Source organism: Pteropus medius, unplaced genomic scaffold (assembly GCF_902729225.1).
Source record: "Pteropus medius unplaced genomic scaffold, Ma_sr-lr_union100, whole genome shotgun sequence".
NCBI classification, from domain to species: domain Eukaryota; kingdom Metazoa; phylum Chordata; class Mammalia; order Chiroptera; family Pteropodidae; genus Pteropus; species Pteropus medius.
The window spans coordinates 13,636,971-13,657,257 of record NW_024346062.1 but is presented as its reverse complement, the minus strand read 5'-3'; the positions used below and the strand labels follow the sequence as shown (position 1 = coordinate 13,657,257).

At 37.4% G+C, this 20,287-nt stretch overlaps 2 protein-coding genes across 6 annotated transcripts in view; one reads left to right on the top strand and one right to left on the bottom strand.

Annotated features, from left to right (window-relative positions):
• Positions 1 to 20,287, top strand: part of LOC120612555 (spermatogenesis-associated protein 9-like) — an 87,715-nt gene that overhangs the window by 31,534 nt on the left and 35,894 nt on the right. For 3 of the 4 annotated variants that reach the window (XR_005655483.1, XR_005655484.1, XR_005655482.1), the window contains exons 1-2: positions 10,086 to 10,223; positions 15,255 to 15,370. The exons of the other annotated variant lie outside the window; for it this stretch is intronic. The gene's annotated coding sequence lies outside the window, so the exon portion shown is untranslated. Of the gene's footprint in view, positions 1 to 10,085; positions 10,224 to 15,254; positions 15,371 to 20,287 lie in introns of those variants that run through there. 4 annotated transcript variants of the gene reach the window in all.
• RFESD (Rieske Fe-S domain containing) lies at positions 1,631 to 10,131 on the bottom strand. Of its 2 annotated transcripts, none has more exons than XM_039875142.1 (5): positions 9,995 to 10,131; positions 7,585 to 7,768; positions 3,710 to 3,885; positions 3,568 to 3,602; positions 1,631 to 1,961 (listed from the first exon to the last, which is right to left on the bottom strand). In XM_039875142.1, exons 3-5 carry the CDS (start codon positions 3,882 to 3,884, stop codon positions 1,698 to 1,700), a joined length of 474 nt encoding a protein of 157 aa, XP_039731076.1. In that variant the 5' UTR covers position 3,885; positions 7,585 to 7,768; positions 9,995 to 10,131; the 3' UTR covers positions 1,631 to 1,697. The 2 variants fall into 2 exon arrangements, with proteins under 2 accessions (XP_039731076.1, XP_039731077.1); XM_039875143.1 differs by lacking the exon at positions 9,995 to 10,131 and adding an exon at positions 8,933 to 9,714.

Below are 20,287 nucleotides of genomic sequence, written 5' to 3'. Positions count from 1 at the left end.
TGTTGCCACTGGATCCTGAGAGAAAATACTTCTGTAATTGGCCTTGCAAACTAGGGCCATGGTTTTACCTATAGAAGGTACTTTCGTTTCTTTCATGAATTTTAAGTTCTGGCCACATGTTAAGACCTGACTGGTCACTGGAGGATTAGCATCTAATATAATAGGTTGGGATGTCCCCATCCCAAAGATAATACATTTTCTGTACCTGCTGAGTAGCTGCTGCCATAAACAGTATTTATACAAAGCTCAAGCCTGGATCTTTACTGGTAGTCTGAAAAATGTATCAAGTGTTGTATTATCTCATGCTACCCAAATTGCATCAGAAAAAGAAATGTAATAATATGTAGCAAAGGGTTCTATAAGCATAGCCTTAATGATGCATACTTTATTCACTTGTTATTTTTATAATAATCAAGGAAAAGAGTCCAGGTGGGCTCCTTAGAATTCTAGTTATTAGGTTTGGAGCCTTAATTCAATCCAATGTCACTAAGAAGATTGCTGTTCTTTGAGACTAGGTTCCAATCTTGACTAACAGCTCTTCTCACTCCAAATTCATATTCTGCTCATCCTAGGTCTTTCTGGTTCCACTTACTCTTATATTCTATGTGCTCCTGAGTTTTAGAGGACCAGCACTCAGGGTATTTAGTGCAGTGTGAACACCAGGCAACCAGAACAATGCTGGTCACAAATAATTGGCATAATAAAAACAGGGTCAACCAACTTAACATCAACTCAGCAGAAAGAATTCTGAGGAACAACACCTTATATCTCTTCTCTTTATAACGCTTACATGAAATAGTTGTACATATATGCAGAGTTCCCTAAAAAAAAGAAAAAAAAAGAAAAAACCATGTATTTGAAAATTTCATATAGGCATTCAGAGTACTTTGGCTTACCAAATAGGAGATTTCACATCTCCCATGGTTGGGCAGCAACTGTGTGTGTCTTCCTACTTTAAGACTGTTTGGCTTGTTTGGAGAGACACTGAGCCAAAGTTTATTTGGTTTTGATGTCCAGCATACTGATAAGTTCCTTATTTTTAAATTCAGCATGTAAATTGATCCCATTTTTGAAGGCATTTTTTAAGTGTAAAAAGTCTGCTATATATTTGGAAAAATTGACAGTTAAGATTTAAACACTTCAATGTGTTTAAATTTTACCTAAAAAAAGTAATAATAATAATCAAATAGGGGAGGTGAGGAATGTATGGAGGTATCAATGAAACAAGAATGGGAGAATGCTGGTAATTGCTGAAGTTGGGCGATGGGAGTTTATTATACTATTCTGTTTCCTTTGTATATATTAAAACTTTTCCATGATGAAATCTGCTACAACATAGGTTTTTTTCCACCCAAATTTTTCTTAGTAGATGTTATTTTTTACCTTTTCTTCAGTTTAATACTTCAAATTATTTTCATCCTTCTTAAAAGGCACATACCAGATCTATAACCTTCAGGTCCTAATCAATCCAGAAAATTGGATGAAATGTATTCTATAAATCCTGATGATAATCCTTACATCATACTCAGTTCATGTGCTTTTGAACCTCTCAGATTACATGATTTTTAAAGATAAGTAATAAATGTGCCTATGCTGGAAAAAATTAATCATCTTTGGTATTTAAGCAAGGTATTATTTAAACAATATATTATTATTTTCAAAACATACACAACACTTTTCATTGCCATATAATTTTATCAGGAAGGACTCTTAATTACTTTGAAGTCTCCAGTGGCATAAAAATCAGAGTCACACTTAAAAGGTTCATTAGAAAGAGTCACGTAAATATTCCCATTGTCCACTGTCACTGTATGAATCCTTTGCTTTACTCCTTTGGAACACCACTTGGGTTTTGCTGATGGATCTTTAGGGTTTATAGACTGATATAGTCCTTCTCCTGTTGCCAAAGTAATTTTGTATTTATGCCAGGGACAAACTATACACGGCCGTCCATCAAAATCCTAGGGAAGGAAATAATTGATTGAATAGTCTGACATTTCTAATGTTCACAATAAACCTCAGACTCAGACCAGAATCTATTGCAGAAGAACCAGGTTAAATAACAGGCCAGCTTCTCTTTTTCCTCCCATTGACAAATTATTCAACATAAGGCAGAACCTACTCTTAGCAGACATCAAGTCTCTTTTGTAATTGATTATAAGCCCAGTATGTGAGAGCTCTATCAGAAGATAACTAATTCAGGAAGTAGCCATGTTACTGCAGCTGTGCTGTTTATCCATTAGATGTCAAAGTCACTTCCTTGACAGAAATGAGGCAAGGGCTTCATGTGCTTCTAAAGGAATTTTCACTAGCTGCTGGAAGAATGCACTCATGCTTTTAGTAATCTCTCTTGAACTTAATATCTGAAGCTTATGATTTATGATCCAAAGTAGTCAATTCTCAACTTTTTAACTATCTTAAAGCAGTGCTTCTTAAAGTTTAAGAGCACAAGAATCACCTGCATCTCACTTAAATGCAGATTTGTTTAAATTCAGTAGGCCTAGGGCGGGCACAAGATTCTGCATTTCCAAGAAGTCCCAGGTGACACTAGTATTCCTGCTTTGTGGACCACAGTTTGAGTAGCATGGTCTTCCAGCTTTCATTATGGCCTGAAACAGAGGAAGATTCTTTCCACATTATCATTACCAGGTGCTTTTCTCTACACCAGAAGGACAGGAATGCTGATATTGTATCACCACAGAACTGTTAGCAAACATTCACATTTTCATAATTCATAAATTAACATTCATAATTTAAACACGTGTCCTTTAACAGGGCAGGTGTGGAACTAGGTAAATGAAGTCAGAGAGAGAGAGAGAGTGAGAGAGGCACAGACAAACAGACAGACCAGTTTTATAAAGTAGAAAAACAAATTATAAGGCAGCTAGTTTTGGAATGCAAGGACGTAAGAGTCCTATCATCCCCTTCCTCAGTTAAGCTCTCAGTGTGGTTTCTTTCTTTAAAAATATATATTTATATTTTTGTTACATTATAAAAGTAATATATACTCATTGGAAAAAATTCAAACTATGCAGAAGTGGATAAAGTAAAAAGTATTTTTTTTTATTTTAAAAATGGGGTTGCATTAGACCTATTATTTTATAACTTGCATTTTTCACCCAAAAATATATTGTTGATTCCCTTATACCAACACATATATCTGCCTCATTAATTTAATAGTATTCCGTAGCATGGCTATTTATAATTTATTTAACTGTTTCCTATTGTTAAAACATTTAGGTTGTCATCAATTCTTTATTAAAATAATGCTGCAATGAACCTCTCATATATATGTATATATACTTAAACATTTATGCAATTACATCTGTAGGGTAGATATCACAGAGTATAATTGCTAGGTCAGAAGATATGCATGTTTCTCACATTTATCTGTGAAATAGTTTTCTTTATGTTGTAGGGCTGTGACTTCCTAGAATATTAGCAGTTACACTCAATGCATTAAAAATAGTCCAAATTCAAATGTAGATTATTTTTGAATACAGAATGAAATATGAATATAAATAGGAAGCATCTGAGTTTGTTGAGAATAGATTTAATTTTACATACCTCTATTTCTCCCAAATGTAAAGGTCCTCCTGAATCTGAAAAGGAATTGAATATTACATCTAGTTACTAAAAAAACTGAAATTTTGATAATTTTGTGGTAGTAAACAAATATAAGATTTGCAAATGAAAAATAAAACCTTACGGTAACAGCGAATATCCATAGCATGATATTCTCCTTTGTGGTAGAAAATGACTACTTCTCTATCATGGACAACAGCTGTCATTCTTTCGGATTTTTTAATGTCATCTTCTCTGCCAACACAGACAGAAGAATATTCCTTCATTTCAGGATCTTGTTCAGAGCCATCAAGATCCATGCTAGTTGAACCAAAAAAAAAAAGAAAATTGCAAAAGGTCTTCACTAGTTTGGCTACAACTTAACTCTGAGATAATAATATTGTTAAGATAAATCTGATTTCTCTGAGACTGATAGAGGCATTTTTGGTAGCAAAACATTTGGTAGCAAAAAATACTGGATTATAGTTCATAATGATTTTGAGTTAGAGGCTCTTAAAGCTTGCTAAAATTAGGGAGGGCTCCCTACTTTGAAGCTGCTCTTATACTAGTCATTCCAATTCATATGATGGATATTTCAGAACTTCAAAGACACAGAGACTAAAGTTTCACTGTTCTTTTGTTTCCAATTGAATTCAATGGTAAACAACAACTGGTTATTATCCTGCTGAAGGTAGGCTTCTATGATAGTCTGAATAGTCTTGGACCTTTTGACTGAGGTGGCTCACTTGGTTTTGCCAGGAGTAGGCAGCTAGCTCTTACAGATCAACCAGATTACTATTCTAGCAGAAAGGGATAGATATGGATACCTTTCACTTTTTAAAATGAGAAATTGCCATTACTTTCTTCTGCCTTATTTGGGCATTCAAAGAGATGACGTTCTCTTCAATTAATTTATAGAAGTATATAAACTCATATTTCTAAACAAAGTTTTAGTAGAAAATTTGCAACTATCCTAAATATATTTTTTCTCAGCACAGCCTATTTCTTAGAGAGCAACCTTTCATAGAGACCTTCTATATACTTTTCAGAGTCACAGTCCATTAGTTCCACTTGAGAAAGAAACATTAAGATGCATCAGTGTCAGGGGTTTCAGGCCCCATGTAGAGGATTTCCCTGAGGGCCTCCCACATGGGGGAATTTTTATTTCTCTGATAGTTTCTGAATAAAACTATAAATCTTGCTTTTCAAGAATTTCTATATTTATCCTTTTCTACTTCTAATCTCAAATCTATCCTGTTATTTCTACTCTTTTCTTATCACAGTTTGTTCCAAAGTTTCTGGAAACATTCCTGCTTTTCTTCCCTATCAGGATAGAGATCGTGGCAGTCCATGCTTTTCAGAAAGTGTAAAGAACCATGTATAACCTTAGGGGTGGCAAGAGCCTCCTCCCTTAGGCAAGAGCATATTTTGACTCTTTGCATGTAATAAAATGAAAATCACAAGACAGAAACTGAGACCAAAGGGTTTTGCTTTTTTCTTTTATTTCCTAATAATTACACTATTGGCTATCTCTGCATGATTTCTGCCCTCTGGTGGAGAATGGAAATCTTTAACCATCTGGACACTATCCAGCTCTGCAAAGACACAAAGCAAGCTTACCCCAGAATATGGGTGGACAGGACAGAGGCTGCCTACAAAATTCAGGCATTCTGTATGTACCTGGACCATCATCTTGGAGCAGGGCTACTTCAACTCCTTTATTGTATGGCAGAAATTAAAGATTTATGGTAACATCTAATCACAATCTAATTTTATCTTTGGGACACTAATGGACAAATTGCTTTGTAATCTATTTAGGGAGGAATATACGTTTGAAGCATTAAGCAGGCAAAATTCTCAAGGAGTGGTTACTGACAATAATTTTTAACATAGCAGCATTACAAAATAAAAAGAAAACTTTCAACTGTGGATCTTTGAATTCTCCTGCAAAGTTCTCCTTCCTTGTTAGAGATGATCATTCATTTGATAAATATTTTCTGAACACTCACTATGTGACTAGCACTTCAAGGAAGTTAAACAGATAAAGTCTCTGCTTTCTAGAAATTACATTCTAGTTGGTGAAACCAATAATAAAAAAAAATACAAATAACATAATTACACACTATCATAAGACCCATGAAGAAAATGAAATGTATGAGAGAAACAGAGGGAGGCCATTTTGCAAAAGAATGGGCTGGTAAGGTGACTCAGATGACAGTTGAGCTGAAACTTGAAAAATACAAATGAACTAGACATGCTAAGAGCTGAAGGAAGATAACTCCAGGATATAAGAATAGCAAATACAGATGCCTAAAGGAAAGGGAAAAAAGGCTTGGTTAATCTGAGGAACAGAAAAGAGACTGGAGTATAATGATAAACAGACAAGAGCCAGGTCATGCAGCAGTGTGTGGAGATTTTATTCTAAGAGCAATGGGAAGGCACTTGCAGGGTATAAAGCAGGAAATGGTGAACATGATCTTTTAAAAGAAAGTCATGGCTGTGTGGAGAACGAGTGGAAGCACAGAAATCAGAAAGCTATTGCAGAGGTCCTTGGGGAAGAAGATGGTGGCTTGGACTAGGGTATTGACTCTGTGGGGGAGAAAAAGTAATAATAACAGTAATAACAGCAGTAGCTACAATTATATTGTGTTAACTACATGTCAGGTACCATTTTAAGACTTTATTAACTCATTTAATCCCTACAACATATTACTATAAAAAAAAGGTATTTTAATTTTACAGTGAGGAAACTTGAGTGAGGTATACAGGTTGGGTTGATATACTGGAATGAAGGAGCTAAAGTAAAAAACATAAATAAGATAGCTCCCAGGTTTTAGGTTTGTACAACTTAAGTGTGAATTGCAGAGATGTCAAATTTGTACTCTGAAGTTTGCATTGCTAATCTTTGCTCAACCTACTTTTTAAAAGGATTGTAAAAATAACATATGCTTTTTAAAAAAGTTTCACAAAAAAATGCAAAAATATAGTGTTTTAAAGAAAAGGCAAGGAGGATGATGGTCATGATTATCTGGATTAGCCATGACTGACAAGAGGCTGGATTAGTATATCTCAAAACAGTTTGGGAACTACCCAAAGTTCACAAATTGCTCAGGTGGTAGTATTTACCTCCACAGTGTTGGATGTGTGGGTTTTATCACATTTTGTGACAGAACAGACAGAGGGGCAATAATAAGAAAAATGGGAACAGACAGATGAACTGAATGGGGGAAATAGTCTGAAGAAAAGGAAAGAAATATGGAATTTGCAACACATATAATCAACAAAGGATTAAGATTTAGAATATATAAGAACGCCTATAAACCAGAAAGAAAATGCCAAATAACCACAGGAAAATGAGCAAAGAACATTTCACAGAAGGGGAACTCTGAATGGCCACTAATCACATGTAAGGATGCTCAACCTCATTAGTAGAAAAATGCAAAATACAAAGCAAAGTTACAAATGGAATACTATTTTCTATCTAACAAACTGGCAAAATTATACCAAGTCTTGGCGAGGATATGGGGCAACTGATAGTGATGACATCAATTAGTGCTACCACAGTTTGGCATAACCTAGTAAAGTTAAACATACTTATGACTCAATAATCCCACCTTTGGTATTACAGAGAAACATGCACAGATACACTGGGAGACATGTACAAGAATGGTTACAACAAATTAGACAGGAAATAACTCAAAATAAACTGTAGAATGGATAATTTTAATATTTATTAAATGAACTGCTATGTAGCAGTGAAAATATGGCTACACCAAGTTGGATTAATTTTTAAAAATGTAAATGAAAAAAATATTTAAGACTTCATAGTATGCTTCCATTTTTATCAAGAGCAAAAACAGGCAAAACCAAACTATATATTATTCGCGTATACATGTATATAGAGTAAGTTTATAAAGAAAAACAAGGGTATAGTAAACAAAATTTTTCTTAAATGTCTCAAAATATTACATTTAGTCTTATATTTAAAATTCCTTTTTCAATATTTAAGTTGTATCCTACCTTATAATTATGTAACAAATGATCCAAAATCCAAGAAAAAGGGATAAAATGGCGCTCTTATCTTCAGAGAATGTGCCTGTGCATAGATCATGAATGGACTCTTTGAGAATTTTGTACACCTTATTTCAAAACTTGGCACTAGAGGAGGAAATGAGTATTTCTCTTTTCATTTTCCAGGCAAAAACTAGAAAAGAAATACTAGTATCAAGCAAGTAACAAAATACATGAGATGTGGAGTAGTATCAAATGTTAAATAAGTTCTCCCCAGCTCCCAAATAAATGAGAACCAAATACAATCCTCCCTCAAGTTTCAGTCTCTTAGAACATACAGTCTGCAGGGTTTGCCCTCAACCAAAGAAAACTGTAGTGAACTTTGCAGAGGCTGATAAGACATAAGCAAAGAAAGCTGAGGCTAAATGATAAAGGTTTCAGAGAACTATGATTACAGTCTTTCATTTTGCTTAGGAAACTATTATCTCACTCTTCAAATAATTGTTCCCTATATGCATCATAAATGGTTCTATTAATCATATCTGGTAACTATTTATAACTAGCACCCATATTATTCTTAAATAATATAAATATCATGATCCAGACAATAAGAGTCAATATGTTCATATTAATTACTATTACTTTGATGCACTATTCATATGTTCCCACACATTTCCTCTATTTTGAATTGACTTTTAGATAGTAGAACCTTAACTGAATCAAAGTGAGTGAAAAATTAAACAGCTTATTCAGTTTGCAGGCTAGATGAAGAAAACTTCCAAAAAATTTAAAACTTTTTCCACAGTTCTCTTCAAGAAATATTTTTTGACCCATGCCTAAAATTAGGTTTCTAAAAGTGTTAACATCTCATAAAATTACAAATTAGCTAAATGGATCCCAGTCTCTATGAGATACCTTCCAGTGTTTAGAATCCATTTAGGTTGAATTTTAAAAAAAAAAAACATAACAAGTTTCCATAAGACACTGGAGACAAAAGAAACATGAAATTAAAGGAAGTTATTCTTCTTGAGCACTAAAGAAACTGCTTTTCCTAAGTCTGGGGACTTGGCCTACACATTATCAGAATGCATAGCTCCAGGGTGTGTCACCCTTGCTTTTAGGTTCAGAGAAGAGGAATGCCTTAGATAGTAGTTTTATACCATCTCTTTGGATGGCAGAATAATAGATAAAACTAGCCACCCTTCAGTGAGTGAGTGCCAACTGCTTGGACTTTGCATATATGAGCTCAATGATCCTTTCGGGACCCCAAGGAGTATTACACCTATTTTCCAGATGAGAAAACTAAGGGTAAAGGGCTCTTTTTAAAAAAAAAACAAAAACAGAAACAAGAGCTTACCCAAACTCACAAAGTAGCAGTCAAGATTCAAATCCAGATCTTACGAGTCTAAATTTGTGAATATTGGTATATAAATCCCAAACATTTCATCTAAGTAGCGTCCATGGATTTATAAAAAGATGTAGCCTGCGCATAAACTATCTTGAAGGTACCAAACCTTATAGCAAAGATGTGTGTGTGTGTACCTCACCATATATATCACCAAATATGGTCTGAATTTAAAATTAGGAACACTAATGTGCAAAAGTCGTATCAACAAAGGTTTTAAACTAAAGACTTCCCCAATAATTAACAGTCACGTAGCCATTCTGGAATCTGCTACCATCATCTACGATCCATGATCACTAGGTGAACTCATATGGGTTTGAATTCTCCCTATGCATGATCTGGGGCAAGTGTCTTAATTTCGCTGTGCTGCAGTTAAGAAAGGCCTGCTACAGCTATAAGGCTGTGGTGAAGAATTAATGCTTCACTACAAATCAAGTGTTTAGAACAGAGCCTGATCATGGGAAACGCCCCAATCATGTTAGCTGCCTTCGCTAAGGTCCTTCCAGCTCTAATAGTTTATGGGCACATGACTTCAAGCTGTGGTGAATATTTCGGTAAAGCCAGTCTGCAGTTGTTGGACTGGTGGGTGCTCAGTAACCACAGAGACCGAATGAACGGGGCTGTCCAGATGAGGATAGTTCCACCTGCACACTTCAGGAGATGAATATCTAGGGCAGCGGGGCTGTAGAGACCCTGGAACAGTTTTTATGCCTTAGACCCTAGAGCGCACGAATGCCAGGAAAGCTTGTTAAAACCGCCCCGCCTGCCCCAGTGAGGCGGCAGGTCCGGGGTGCGGTCCAGATCAAAATGAACAAGCTCGGTGGGCCTCACTGTGACTCAGAAGGGTTGAGGGCAAAGGCCACACAACAGACGCCTGACCTGGCTGTAGAGGGCAGATACTGTGGCCGCCGTCGCCGGAAGTCTGAGCCCAGTCTGCCGTCCGGCCGGAAGCAGCGGCCCCGGGAGCCCCGCCCCCGCCCGGCCACCCAACCCCGCGGCGAGAACAGAACTTACCTTCCGCCAGTCTGGTTCCGCGTTGGCGAGAGCGGCCCGTCGCGAACCCCGCGTGATGCTACTGCGTGAGCCAGGTCTGTGGCCACCTCGCTGCGCCTCCGCCAGGCGGGGCGAAGTCGCCCACGTGACCCCAGAGCTTCCGCCCCAGGATACCCCACCTGACCGCGGCCGCTGACCAACCACGTTCCGCTAGGACTGACAGTCTTAATCCTGTGTTTGACAATCGTAGGTGACATCAATTTATTTTTAGATGTTTGTCAATCTCACCACATTTGTCCAAATATTAAGTGCACTCAGCGATCTCACTTCTAGGAATTTACCTATAAAAATATTTGCAAAAGTTAGTCACAGTGCATGTAATAAAGATGTTTATTGCAGGAAGGAATGAGAATAGCTAAAGTGATCATCAACAGGAGAATGGTCAAATGAAATACCGTGTAGACATACGAACTGCTTGTAGCTATAAAATACTATGTGTAGTGTGCTCTCTTTAGCGTGAAAAATTATTTCTCGAGATACCAACTTGTAAGTACGTAATCTTTTTCTTAAAAAAAATTTAGTGGTTGCTTGGGGTAGTGTAAGATTTTCACTTTCATATTTTGAACTTTGCAACTTTTTTTTCTCTTTATACTTCTCTGAATTAAAAAAAAAAACCACCTCGTACTTGTGTTCAAAACTGGAAGCTAGATGAATCTGATATATATATATATTTTAGCTTTCTTGGCTCTTCTAATGCAGTGGTTCTTAACTCTGGCTATGCCAGAGTTAGAGCCACATGGGGGTATTAAAAAGTCTTGATGCCCGGATCAATGATGTAAACACTTTAAGGAGAGAGGGTGTAAAAAAGATATATATATATATTTATAACTTCCTGTGTGACCTCAAGGTTAAAAACCACAATCTATATTTAATATCCTGACATACTGATCTCATGTCCTTGAGTGGCCCATTGGGCCTAGGGCAGCTAAAACCCAGGAGCCTTGTCCATTTACCCCATTGTTATATAAATGCCATTTTTTCTATGAGCCAAAACATATAAAAGATTGAGAAGCCCAGAATAGTGGATTTGCCTCCAATGCCAGTTTCTTCTGATTTCTCTTCTGTTTAGTTTTAGGGTGATAGTCATGTTTTATGAGATAATTCCCTTGTGACCATTTGTTTCACTTACCTAAGCACAAATGAACCATCTAGTTATGAAGAATCACTTTACCAAAGTGATAATAAAATATATTTGGATTTATTATATCATCTTCCAGCAATTCTAAATTATTGGCACATGGAGAATTTTAGCAGTCCTCAGTTTGCGTCATTGAAGGACTAAATGGGTTTGTCATTTCTAATGAAAACTTTTTATTTTTTGCTTTTGCATAAGCCAGGCATTAAAATAAGACACATCTTAGAGCCACTGGCCTTAATTTTGATTTTGAATAGACTGAAGGCCTCAGTAGGTATGCATGCATATATATACAGGAAGAATGAGAGAGAAATGGAAACGTTCTTTTATCTCCACCCAAAGTATTGATGTGGTTAGTCATGTAAAAGTGTAAAGTGTTTGGAAAGCTCTAGTGGTAGGCAGAATAAACTTTCTCTACTTCTGAGACACACATACACAAAAGCACACAGGCACAGGCATGCGCCAGAGTTAAAAGCAGGAACCCATAAAGTCCATTTGAAAGTCATTACAGTTCAGAAAAAAGTTCATGATTCCTATTGTCTTTTTTTTTTTTTTTTTTTTGTATTGCACCAGAACTGTTCCAGAATGGGCACAGCTCCCACAAAGTTGTACCTGAAGCCTCCTTTCATCTTTCCCTTTCTTACTAGTGACACCTAGTGGTAGCCTTGGAATGAGTTTTGTCTCCTACCCCCTCCAACTCTAGCTTTTCTTCCTCTGTGGCCTTGCCCTTCGGTATCTTTGTCTATAGTTTCAAATGTCCCTTCTCAACTTTATGAGCCCCACTCCTCTGCTCTGAGCATCAGACTGTTTCTAGGAAGACTTTTCTGGGACCAAGTCCTTCCTCTCAGAGAGGTTCAAAAACTGCCTTCAATCCTAAGACAAAGTTGATCTTGTGAGTAGTGAAAACAGCTGTGTGTTATAATTTTCACTAGAGAAGTTTAAGGAGCAGCCACCAAACTGGATTTCCTATTTCTTCAAAGAAGAAAGGGTGACAAGATTGCCCTTTTTAGGCCATTGGGATTCAGATCATGAGAAAGAGGGTGGCTTTAAATACCACCTTTTTGCTCATAACTCCTAAATGAAAGTCCACAGCGTTCATTTGTTGTGGCTACCTGCCTGATATTCCCACCTGGGTATTATGGAGAAACAGTGGTGTTCATCAAACATCCCATCTACTATCCCACAGTTCCCAGCCCCACTTATAGTTGGTGGAGGCCATGTTACTAGTTTTGGCCATTGGGCTATGGGTGAAAATGCAGTGTATCATTCTTAGACTGAAGCATGGAAAAGCTGACATGACCTCTTCAGTCATCTTTTCTGTCACACCAATTGACCTTCTAGATGATGGAGCCTCCACTAACCTTGGTCCCTGAGTGTCTACAAGAAACAGAGACCACCTACTCCCCCCCCAACTCACCAACTTCCACCAAGCCATAAAAGACATGTAATAAGTGAGAGAGAAACTTGTGTTAGGCCACTGGAATGTTAAGGTTGTTTATGATTGCAACACAGCGTATTTAACCTAATAGCTCATACATAGCTATCTCCAATTTTATGAGTTCAGAATTGGAATAATTTTCTCCTAAACCTATACTTTCTTTGGCCCGTCTATCTCCATAAGTGACAACAGTGTCCATCTACATTCTTAATGTAGAAACCTGGACGTCATATTTACATCTCCCTTTTCCTCACTCTTCCTGTGCAGAAAAGAGTTAAATTAACATAGCTGACCTGAGACTGTTATCCTTAAAAAGCTCGGCTTGCAAGGTTGGCCCTTGGCTGGCATGTGGGAACTTGGCTGGTAAACTTCCCTACACTGATAAAAGACTCCCTAAATAATAAGAGTGACTAAACTGTTTGGACAAATAATATGGTTTATATTATCACAACCTGCTTTTCTTCTGGGAGTCTAGAACTTTGGTACATGCTAGGCCAAGGCTCCTGCATGACCAGCCCTCAGTAAAACCTTGGGTGCTGAGTCTCTAACAGGCTTCTTTGGGTAGAAGCACTGCACACATGTTTTTTCATTGTATTGCTGGTGCTAGAGCGAGGTCTGTGTGACTCCTCCTGATAGAGGGCAAGGATAAGGAAGGCTTCACATGATACTTCACATACACCACTCACTGTGAGCCCCTGCGTGTCCCAACCCCCCATCCCCCCACGCCCAGCCAGCGTGAGTATCTGCCTTGCTCTGTTACCTGTTACCTACTGGCTTTAGGACTGAATTTTTCAGGAAAGAAAGAGAAGAAGGAAAGGAATAATGATCATATGTTTTTGTAAAATATGCAAAAGTAAGATGAATCAACTTCAATGGATTAAGGCCATTGTCTCTTTTTCTTCTGTCACACAGGCATTTTGGAGATTTGGCTATGGTGCAATTGAGTTGGAAATATATTTAGTTTAGGTTTAGTGGGATGTATATTATATGGTTTTCCACTAATTCTATGTATAGTTAAGTTTTTCCTGGCTGTCCCATTGTAGAAATGGCTTCTGCAGGTGAGGGCCAGGATTCTATCAAAATGTGAGCATGTGCTGTGGTGTTTGACACAGGAAGTATGGGAATCTAGAGGAGAAACAAGATTTGAACAGATGGAGCCAGAAACTAGTCTGTGGGAAATTCTGTTGTCAGACTTTTGGTAAAATTGTAAGCACAGGATTCTGTTCTCATTGACACTTAGTACACATGAGATATGCTCAATAATGCAGCATATAAACTATAAATCTACCCTACGTCCTTCTTGATGGGGATCATATAAAAGAGTCTTTATCAAAATTCCTGTGTCTATAAGCTCACAAACCTGTATTAGGACTATAAAGTGTTTTATGCTGCCTATCAATTAAAAAGTGATTAACTATACCATAAGAAACAGTGATTTTTATTTCTGTTCTTTTTATATAAAATGTAATCATAAAATTATCACATGAAGGGACGACTAAACAGTAGGTAGACAAAAGTTGTAGGTAAAAAGTATTGTAGAGGTGTGTCTGGCAATTAATTAATGAATGTTTGGCCTTATGTCAGTTTTTAATGTTTATATTTTGTGGTTACTTGCCCACTCTAAATAAATACTCACTTTCACACCTAATTCTTAATTTATTATTTTATGTTCTTTTTTAAAAGAGGGCCTCTCTCCCTCTTCCTCCTGTGCCCCTGCCACATTGTGACTTGGATCTGTCCTCAGCTACATTTAAACTGGAAGGTGGCTGAGCTCTGCATGTGCTACAGAGCACTAATGAGTATTCACTGGAAATTGTCCATGACAGGTCTGAATAGACAGCACTGCCTGGGCTGCTTCAAATTCCATTTTGCATTCTAGTTCAGAAAGGGAAGCATGGAGGGACTAGCTTTGGATTTGAGTGGTATGTAACCTGCTAAAAGTCACTTTACTCCATCCTGTGAAGTCAAGATGGTGCTGGAGAAAATGTACCTAGAAGCAGATTGCTTAATCAAAGTCACTGAAAACAGTCACTGAGGCACAGGACTAAAAAAACATGCTCAGAAGAGCTCCATGGCATGAGACAGAGGCTTTGCTCACTTGAGTAGGAGGGCTCAGAGTGGAAATGGCAATGAAGTGATATTTAATCTGTAAGAAGAAAAAGACACCCAGTAACTGGGGCTTCCACCTTTACAAATTTCTAAACTTTCAAGGAGGCAGGAATAATTCAGTTGCCTCTGTCTCAGATAAACACATAGGTGGATCTCCTCCGCAGTCCCAGATGTGTTTTACGCAATGCCCAAATTAACCTCTATGGAAAGATTTTTCCCAGTTGAGTTTACCTCCAGAGGTATACTACTTGCATTGACCACCTGAAAGCCACCTTGGGGACACTGAGACCAAGATCTTGTCTTGCAAATCCTGAATCTATGCTAGAATCTTTGGCGACACAATTTTGCTTGGTTATTGCTCTTGGGACAGAGAGTGTTTTGTTTCCTAATTTTAGTAGGTAATTGAGGGGCCAGTGCTTCAATAATATTGATAATGTTCTGTTTCTGTTAACACTTTGAACTCTTTAATTCCATTATAAAATTGGAATTGAATAAATTAGGGTCTCAGAGATCCTAAAGGGATGATCTATTTCAAGGAGAGACAGATTGCAGCTGCCACTGCTAAAGGATCCACACAGCTCACCCAAGCTTCAGGAATCGTCCTACAGAGACTATGCTGAGTCAGCAATTGAAGAGGTTTTTATTTTATACAAGGGTAAGAAATTTTGATTTTTGAACTTTAATTCCTTGGATTTTATTGTCATTGGGCTTTAACTTGCAAGAGAATTTAATTTCTGAACCTCAATTTCTCCCAGACATTGGTTTGGAGTACAGATATGGAAAAGGTTTGTTTTGTTTTGTTTTGTTTTTGGTGGTTGTTAGTTTTGTTTTTTAGCTTGGCTCCTCGAACCCCAACAGGGGAGAGAGTCCTAGAGCATTAGTCTAATTGAAATCCCTTCACATGATGGGGTGAAGGATGTGTGCTCCTGTCTAACACTTCACTGAGCCTGGTGTTTCTGGCATAGGTGTGCTGCATTAAGGGCGAGTTTTATATAGTGTCAAGGTCTCCACAACTGTTGTGAGCAGCATTTTAAGTCTTGAACACAGTGGCTGACTTCAGCCCCTCTTTTTATGGAATTGATTAGGTTCATGCAACTTGCTTGCCGGGGTGATTCCACAGTATTTAGCACCTTCGTGCCACCTGGGGTTTCACCTGTGCACATTTCTGACTCTGCTATTGATGCTTCTGCATCTGGTTTCCTCAGATCTTAGGGAGCAAGAATATCTCTGCCACTTGATTTTCAAGACACTGCCTTTCTTCTGGTCTGGAATGTTCTGGGTTTTGCATGGTGTAGTATGCCTTCAGAGCTTCAGTTCCCTTGTGCCCTAGTCTAGGAAGGCTCAGTTATTTCTGACAGTTTAACTTGCTACTTCCATTCATCTCTTTCTCTGTCATACGCTATGTGCCAAAACTGAGTGCCTTCCTTGCTTCCTTTTACTTTCTCCTTGTTTTTTAGTCCAGACTACTTTTATCTGGGTCTGCACAAATAATGCACTGTGCAAAAATAAATTTTCCTTTAGTTGGATGATACCAACAAGAGATAATCTTCATCAGACCAATATCTAAGCAGGACCTGTACTTGCCCTGGTATTGTCCAGCCTGGCTTTGCTTTAGTATGTGTCATCTTGGTTTCATCATTTTTAGAAAGGGCCTGACTCAACACAATTCTCTTGCCTATTCCCTCAAGATGTAGGCATTACTAGTATCTACAACTATGATAAACATCACTTTTGAACTCACCTAAAAACACTGTGTATTTTATCCTGATTTTTCTAGTCTTCTCCCTTAAATCTGTGCAAATTTCTGTAACTACTTATATCTACACTAGTCTTCAAGGAGATATTTCAGTGGACTAGCCCAAAAGGTGGAATTACAAAGTCTGTATGTGACTGCTTGAGGCCTGAGAGTGTGTGTGTGTGTGTGTGTGTGTGTGTGTGTGTGTGTATGTATAGTGGTACATAAGCACACGTGTATGTCTGTGTGTGCGTGTGTTTTGGAGATGGAGACAATTCCCAAAGAAAGGGTTATTAAAAAGAGGGCAGAGGCTTGACACATTTTGTATATTAACATTATTGCACATTATCATATTGAAGGCTCTGAGAGGTAGTACTGTAAAGAAATCTGGTTGAGAAGAGAGGAATAAATTAGAAGATACCGTGAATAAATATTCAGAAAAAATCAGAATGTGGGATTTATGACAAGACAACTGGTTCGGTCTTTTCAAAATCATAATTTCTTTTTTAAGAAGGTCAGAGAGACTTTTTTGGACTAAAAGAGACTAAAGAGACATAACCATCAAATGCAGTGTGTAGACTATAATTAGGTTTTGGTTTAAAAGAAAAAAATCTATTTGAGTTATATTGAGGACAAAAGGGAAAATTTGAATATGGACTGGGCATTATGTAATACTAGGGAATTTCTGTGAATTTTCTTAAGTGTGATAATGCTTTTGTGATTATGCAAGCATGTCTTAGGGGAGGCATGCTCAAGTTTTCAGAGGTGAAGTATAATGATATGATGTCTGCAACTATTTTTCAAGTTATTTGAAAACAACAATAAAAAACCCCCGATGACAGCTATGTATGTGTGTATGTGTGGGTGGATGGGTGGGTGTGTATTTAACATTATCATTTTGGTAACAACTGTTGATTCTCAGTGGTGAATATGTGGGTGTTCTTTTGTATTATTATTCAACTTTTCTGTATATTTTACAATAAAAAGTTTTTAAAAAGAGAGAAACGTATTTAATCTAGTATTTCCAAACCTTTAACTGTGAAACTCTTTTTTTTTTTATAATGTGTTAATATGGAAGCATCTGCTGCTTCACAAAGTATACTCTGGGACATAATGGCTTAGGGCAAGCTCTTAGTGGCTACATTTAAAAAAATATACAATAATGAAAAATAATCAGTGTAGAATAAAAAATTCAAAGTATACTTTAAAAACTCTATTCAGCTAGCTGAGGAAATGTTTGCTGTGTCATTTATAATCAAGCAGTTCTGATGTTTTTAACAGTGGTGTCACTCCATTGGCCAGAGGAATGAAGGTCGCAGCTTGCATAGTGACTCTTGAATGTCCAGTACCCAAATCCTTGCTCTTAGCATAACCTCATGAATGACGACACAGGCTAAATTTTCAATACTCTGTATCCTTCTGTGCTTAAAGAATAAGATAAAATGATATGTCACTTAGAGCATGTTCAGGAAGAGAAATAAGCAAAAGTTTATAGGCATATTAGGGATGAAGTTATAAGGAGACCTCATAATTTCTTGTGATGGTTAATTTTGTGTGTCAACTTGACTAGGCCACAGGCTGTCCAGATATTTGATTAAATATTATTTCTGGGTGTGCATATAAGAGTGTTTATGGGAGAGATTAGTATTTAGATTGGGAGACTGAGTAAAGCAGAGTGCCCGCCCCAATATGAGGCCCCGAATAGAACAAAAAGGTGGAGGAAGGGAGAGATACTCTCTCTGCCTGACTACTGAACTGAAACTGGTTTTCTCCTGCCTTCGTACTGAGCCCTACCACTGGCTCTTTCTCCAGGGGTTAAAGTTGGGGCCCTAATTCTATCCCCTGAGCTTGACTTTACTTTTGGGCTTCTCTCTTTTCAAGTTGGTATGAAATCTTATTGGATTTTATGGTAAACAGTTAAAAATTCCAGTTTGACGTGTGGTCGGAGACTAGAAACCAGATCTTCTGCTATCTGGGCCTTTTGACTCCCATTTTTAAAGTATCAACACCAGTTTACTAACCTACTCATAGTTAAGTTATCTATTGCTATAAAACAAACCACCCAAAACTTAACAACTTTGATTTATTATTTCTCACAAATCTGTGGGTCAGCTCAGCAGTTCTTCTGCTGGTGATCTCTGAACTCACTCATATGGGTGCGTTTAGCCAGAGGGTCTGCTGGGAACGAGTTGCAGTAGTTGAGTAGCCTTCCTTTCCACATGATCTTTTATTCTGGGCTTCTTTGTGGCATTGTAGCCTCAGAACATCTTTTCTGAGAAGGCAAGCCCCAACACAAATGCTTACCAAGACCCTGTCTATGAATTATCTGCTAATGTCTCTTGCTAAAGTAGGTGCCATGGCCAAGCCCAAACTCTTTGTGAGAAAAGATTATACAAGGGATGGGTATTTAGAAGAATGATTCACTAGGGGACATTTTATGATAATCTATCCTGGTTCATTTTATGGTTGTCACTTTTTGATTTGGCCATAGAAAATACAATAATAATTGGTCCTAAGTTCCCACCCAAAAAATAAATTTTAAATGAATATATGTTTGTGATGAGTGATATATATCTATGTATATAATAAAGTTCATATAGTACTTTACATATGATGGATCTTTAATAAATAAATATCAAATGATTAGTGAATTAATAAATCAATAAAGTTATCAATGCCAAGAATTTGCACTTAATGCCATTAGTAATTGTATGTTGAGATTTCTCAACAAAGTACTCACCATAAAAATGATAGCTCTTCTTAGAATACAAATTTTTAAAATATGAGAATTACAACTTTTATTTTCTGCCATTAGCCCCATTCAGTGTCCAGTACAGTCCCTCAATACATACTGGCTGTTGGACTGAATAAAAGTACACTTGGAATGTTCCTATTTCTTTGATAAAGAACATGCAGTAAGCTAAAATGAGACTCTCTTTTTCTTGCCAAATTTTTTCAATTACAGGCTGCTTGCTGCTACAAATAACAAAATCCAGCTTAATTGCGCTAAGCAATAAGAAAATGTATTGGCTTGTTCAACAGGACATCCGATAGGCATGCCTCAGTGGTGTTTGACGACAGCTCAGTGAGGTCATTAAGGACCTAGTTCTTCTCATCTCTCTGCCATATCCACAGAGTTGGCTTCATTTTATGGATGGTGCCCCTCATGGTCAGAGGTGGACTGCCAGCAGCCAGCAGCACTACATGCTCCCTCATTTACCTTCAGTGGGAGAGAGATGGAAAAAGCATGCTGGCTCCTATGACTCTCTCAGAATTGTTAAGGGCTTCCTTCCAACAACCACCCCACTCACATCTCACTGGATTTAACTGAATAACATGACCATTCTTGAGCAAAACATGGTGGTAAAAGAGACAGAATTACTTTGATGTCTTAGGGTCAGGGAAGAGTCAGCTTCCCTCAAAGCACTTGACAATTCATAAGAGGCATAGATAACTGATAAGAATCTGAGAACTGTTAGAAAAGGGGAAATAGGTGCTAGGAAGGCAATTAACAATATTATGGGCACTATGCCTTCTGTAAGGCCCAACTTTTCTATGACTAAGTACTAACACTTTTGCATTAATCTCTCATAGATTCCCCAAGATCTCTTGCTTCCCTTCATGTAATCCTATCCAACTGGATTGTATCCCTCACAGCCCAATGTTAGGAAATAACTCATATTTTGGGTACTAGAACGAATCTGAAAAGATAGACTGACAGGACTTTCTTGCCCCTACCAATCAAGTATTTTGCATACATTAATCCTATGAAGTAGATAGCAAAAAATTCATTTTGTCGATGAGAAAACCAAGACTCAAAAAGATTCAGCGCACAGC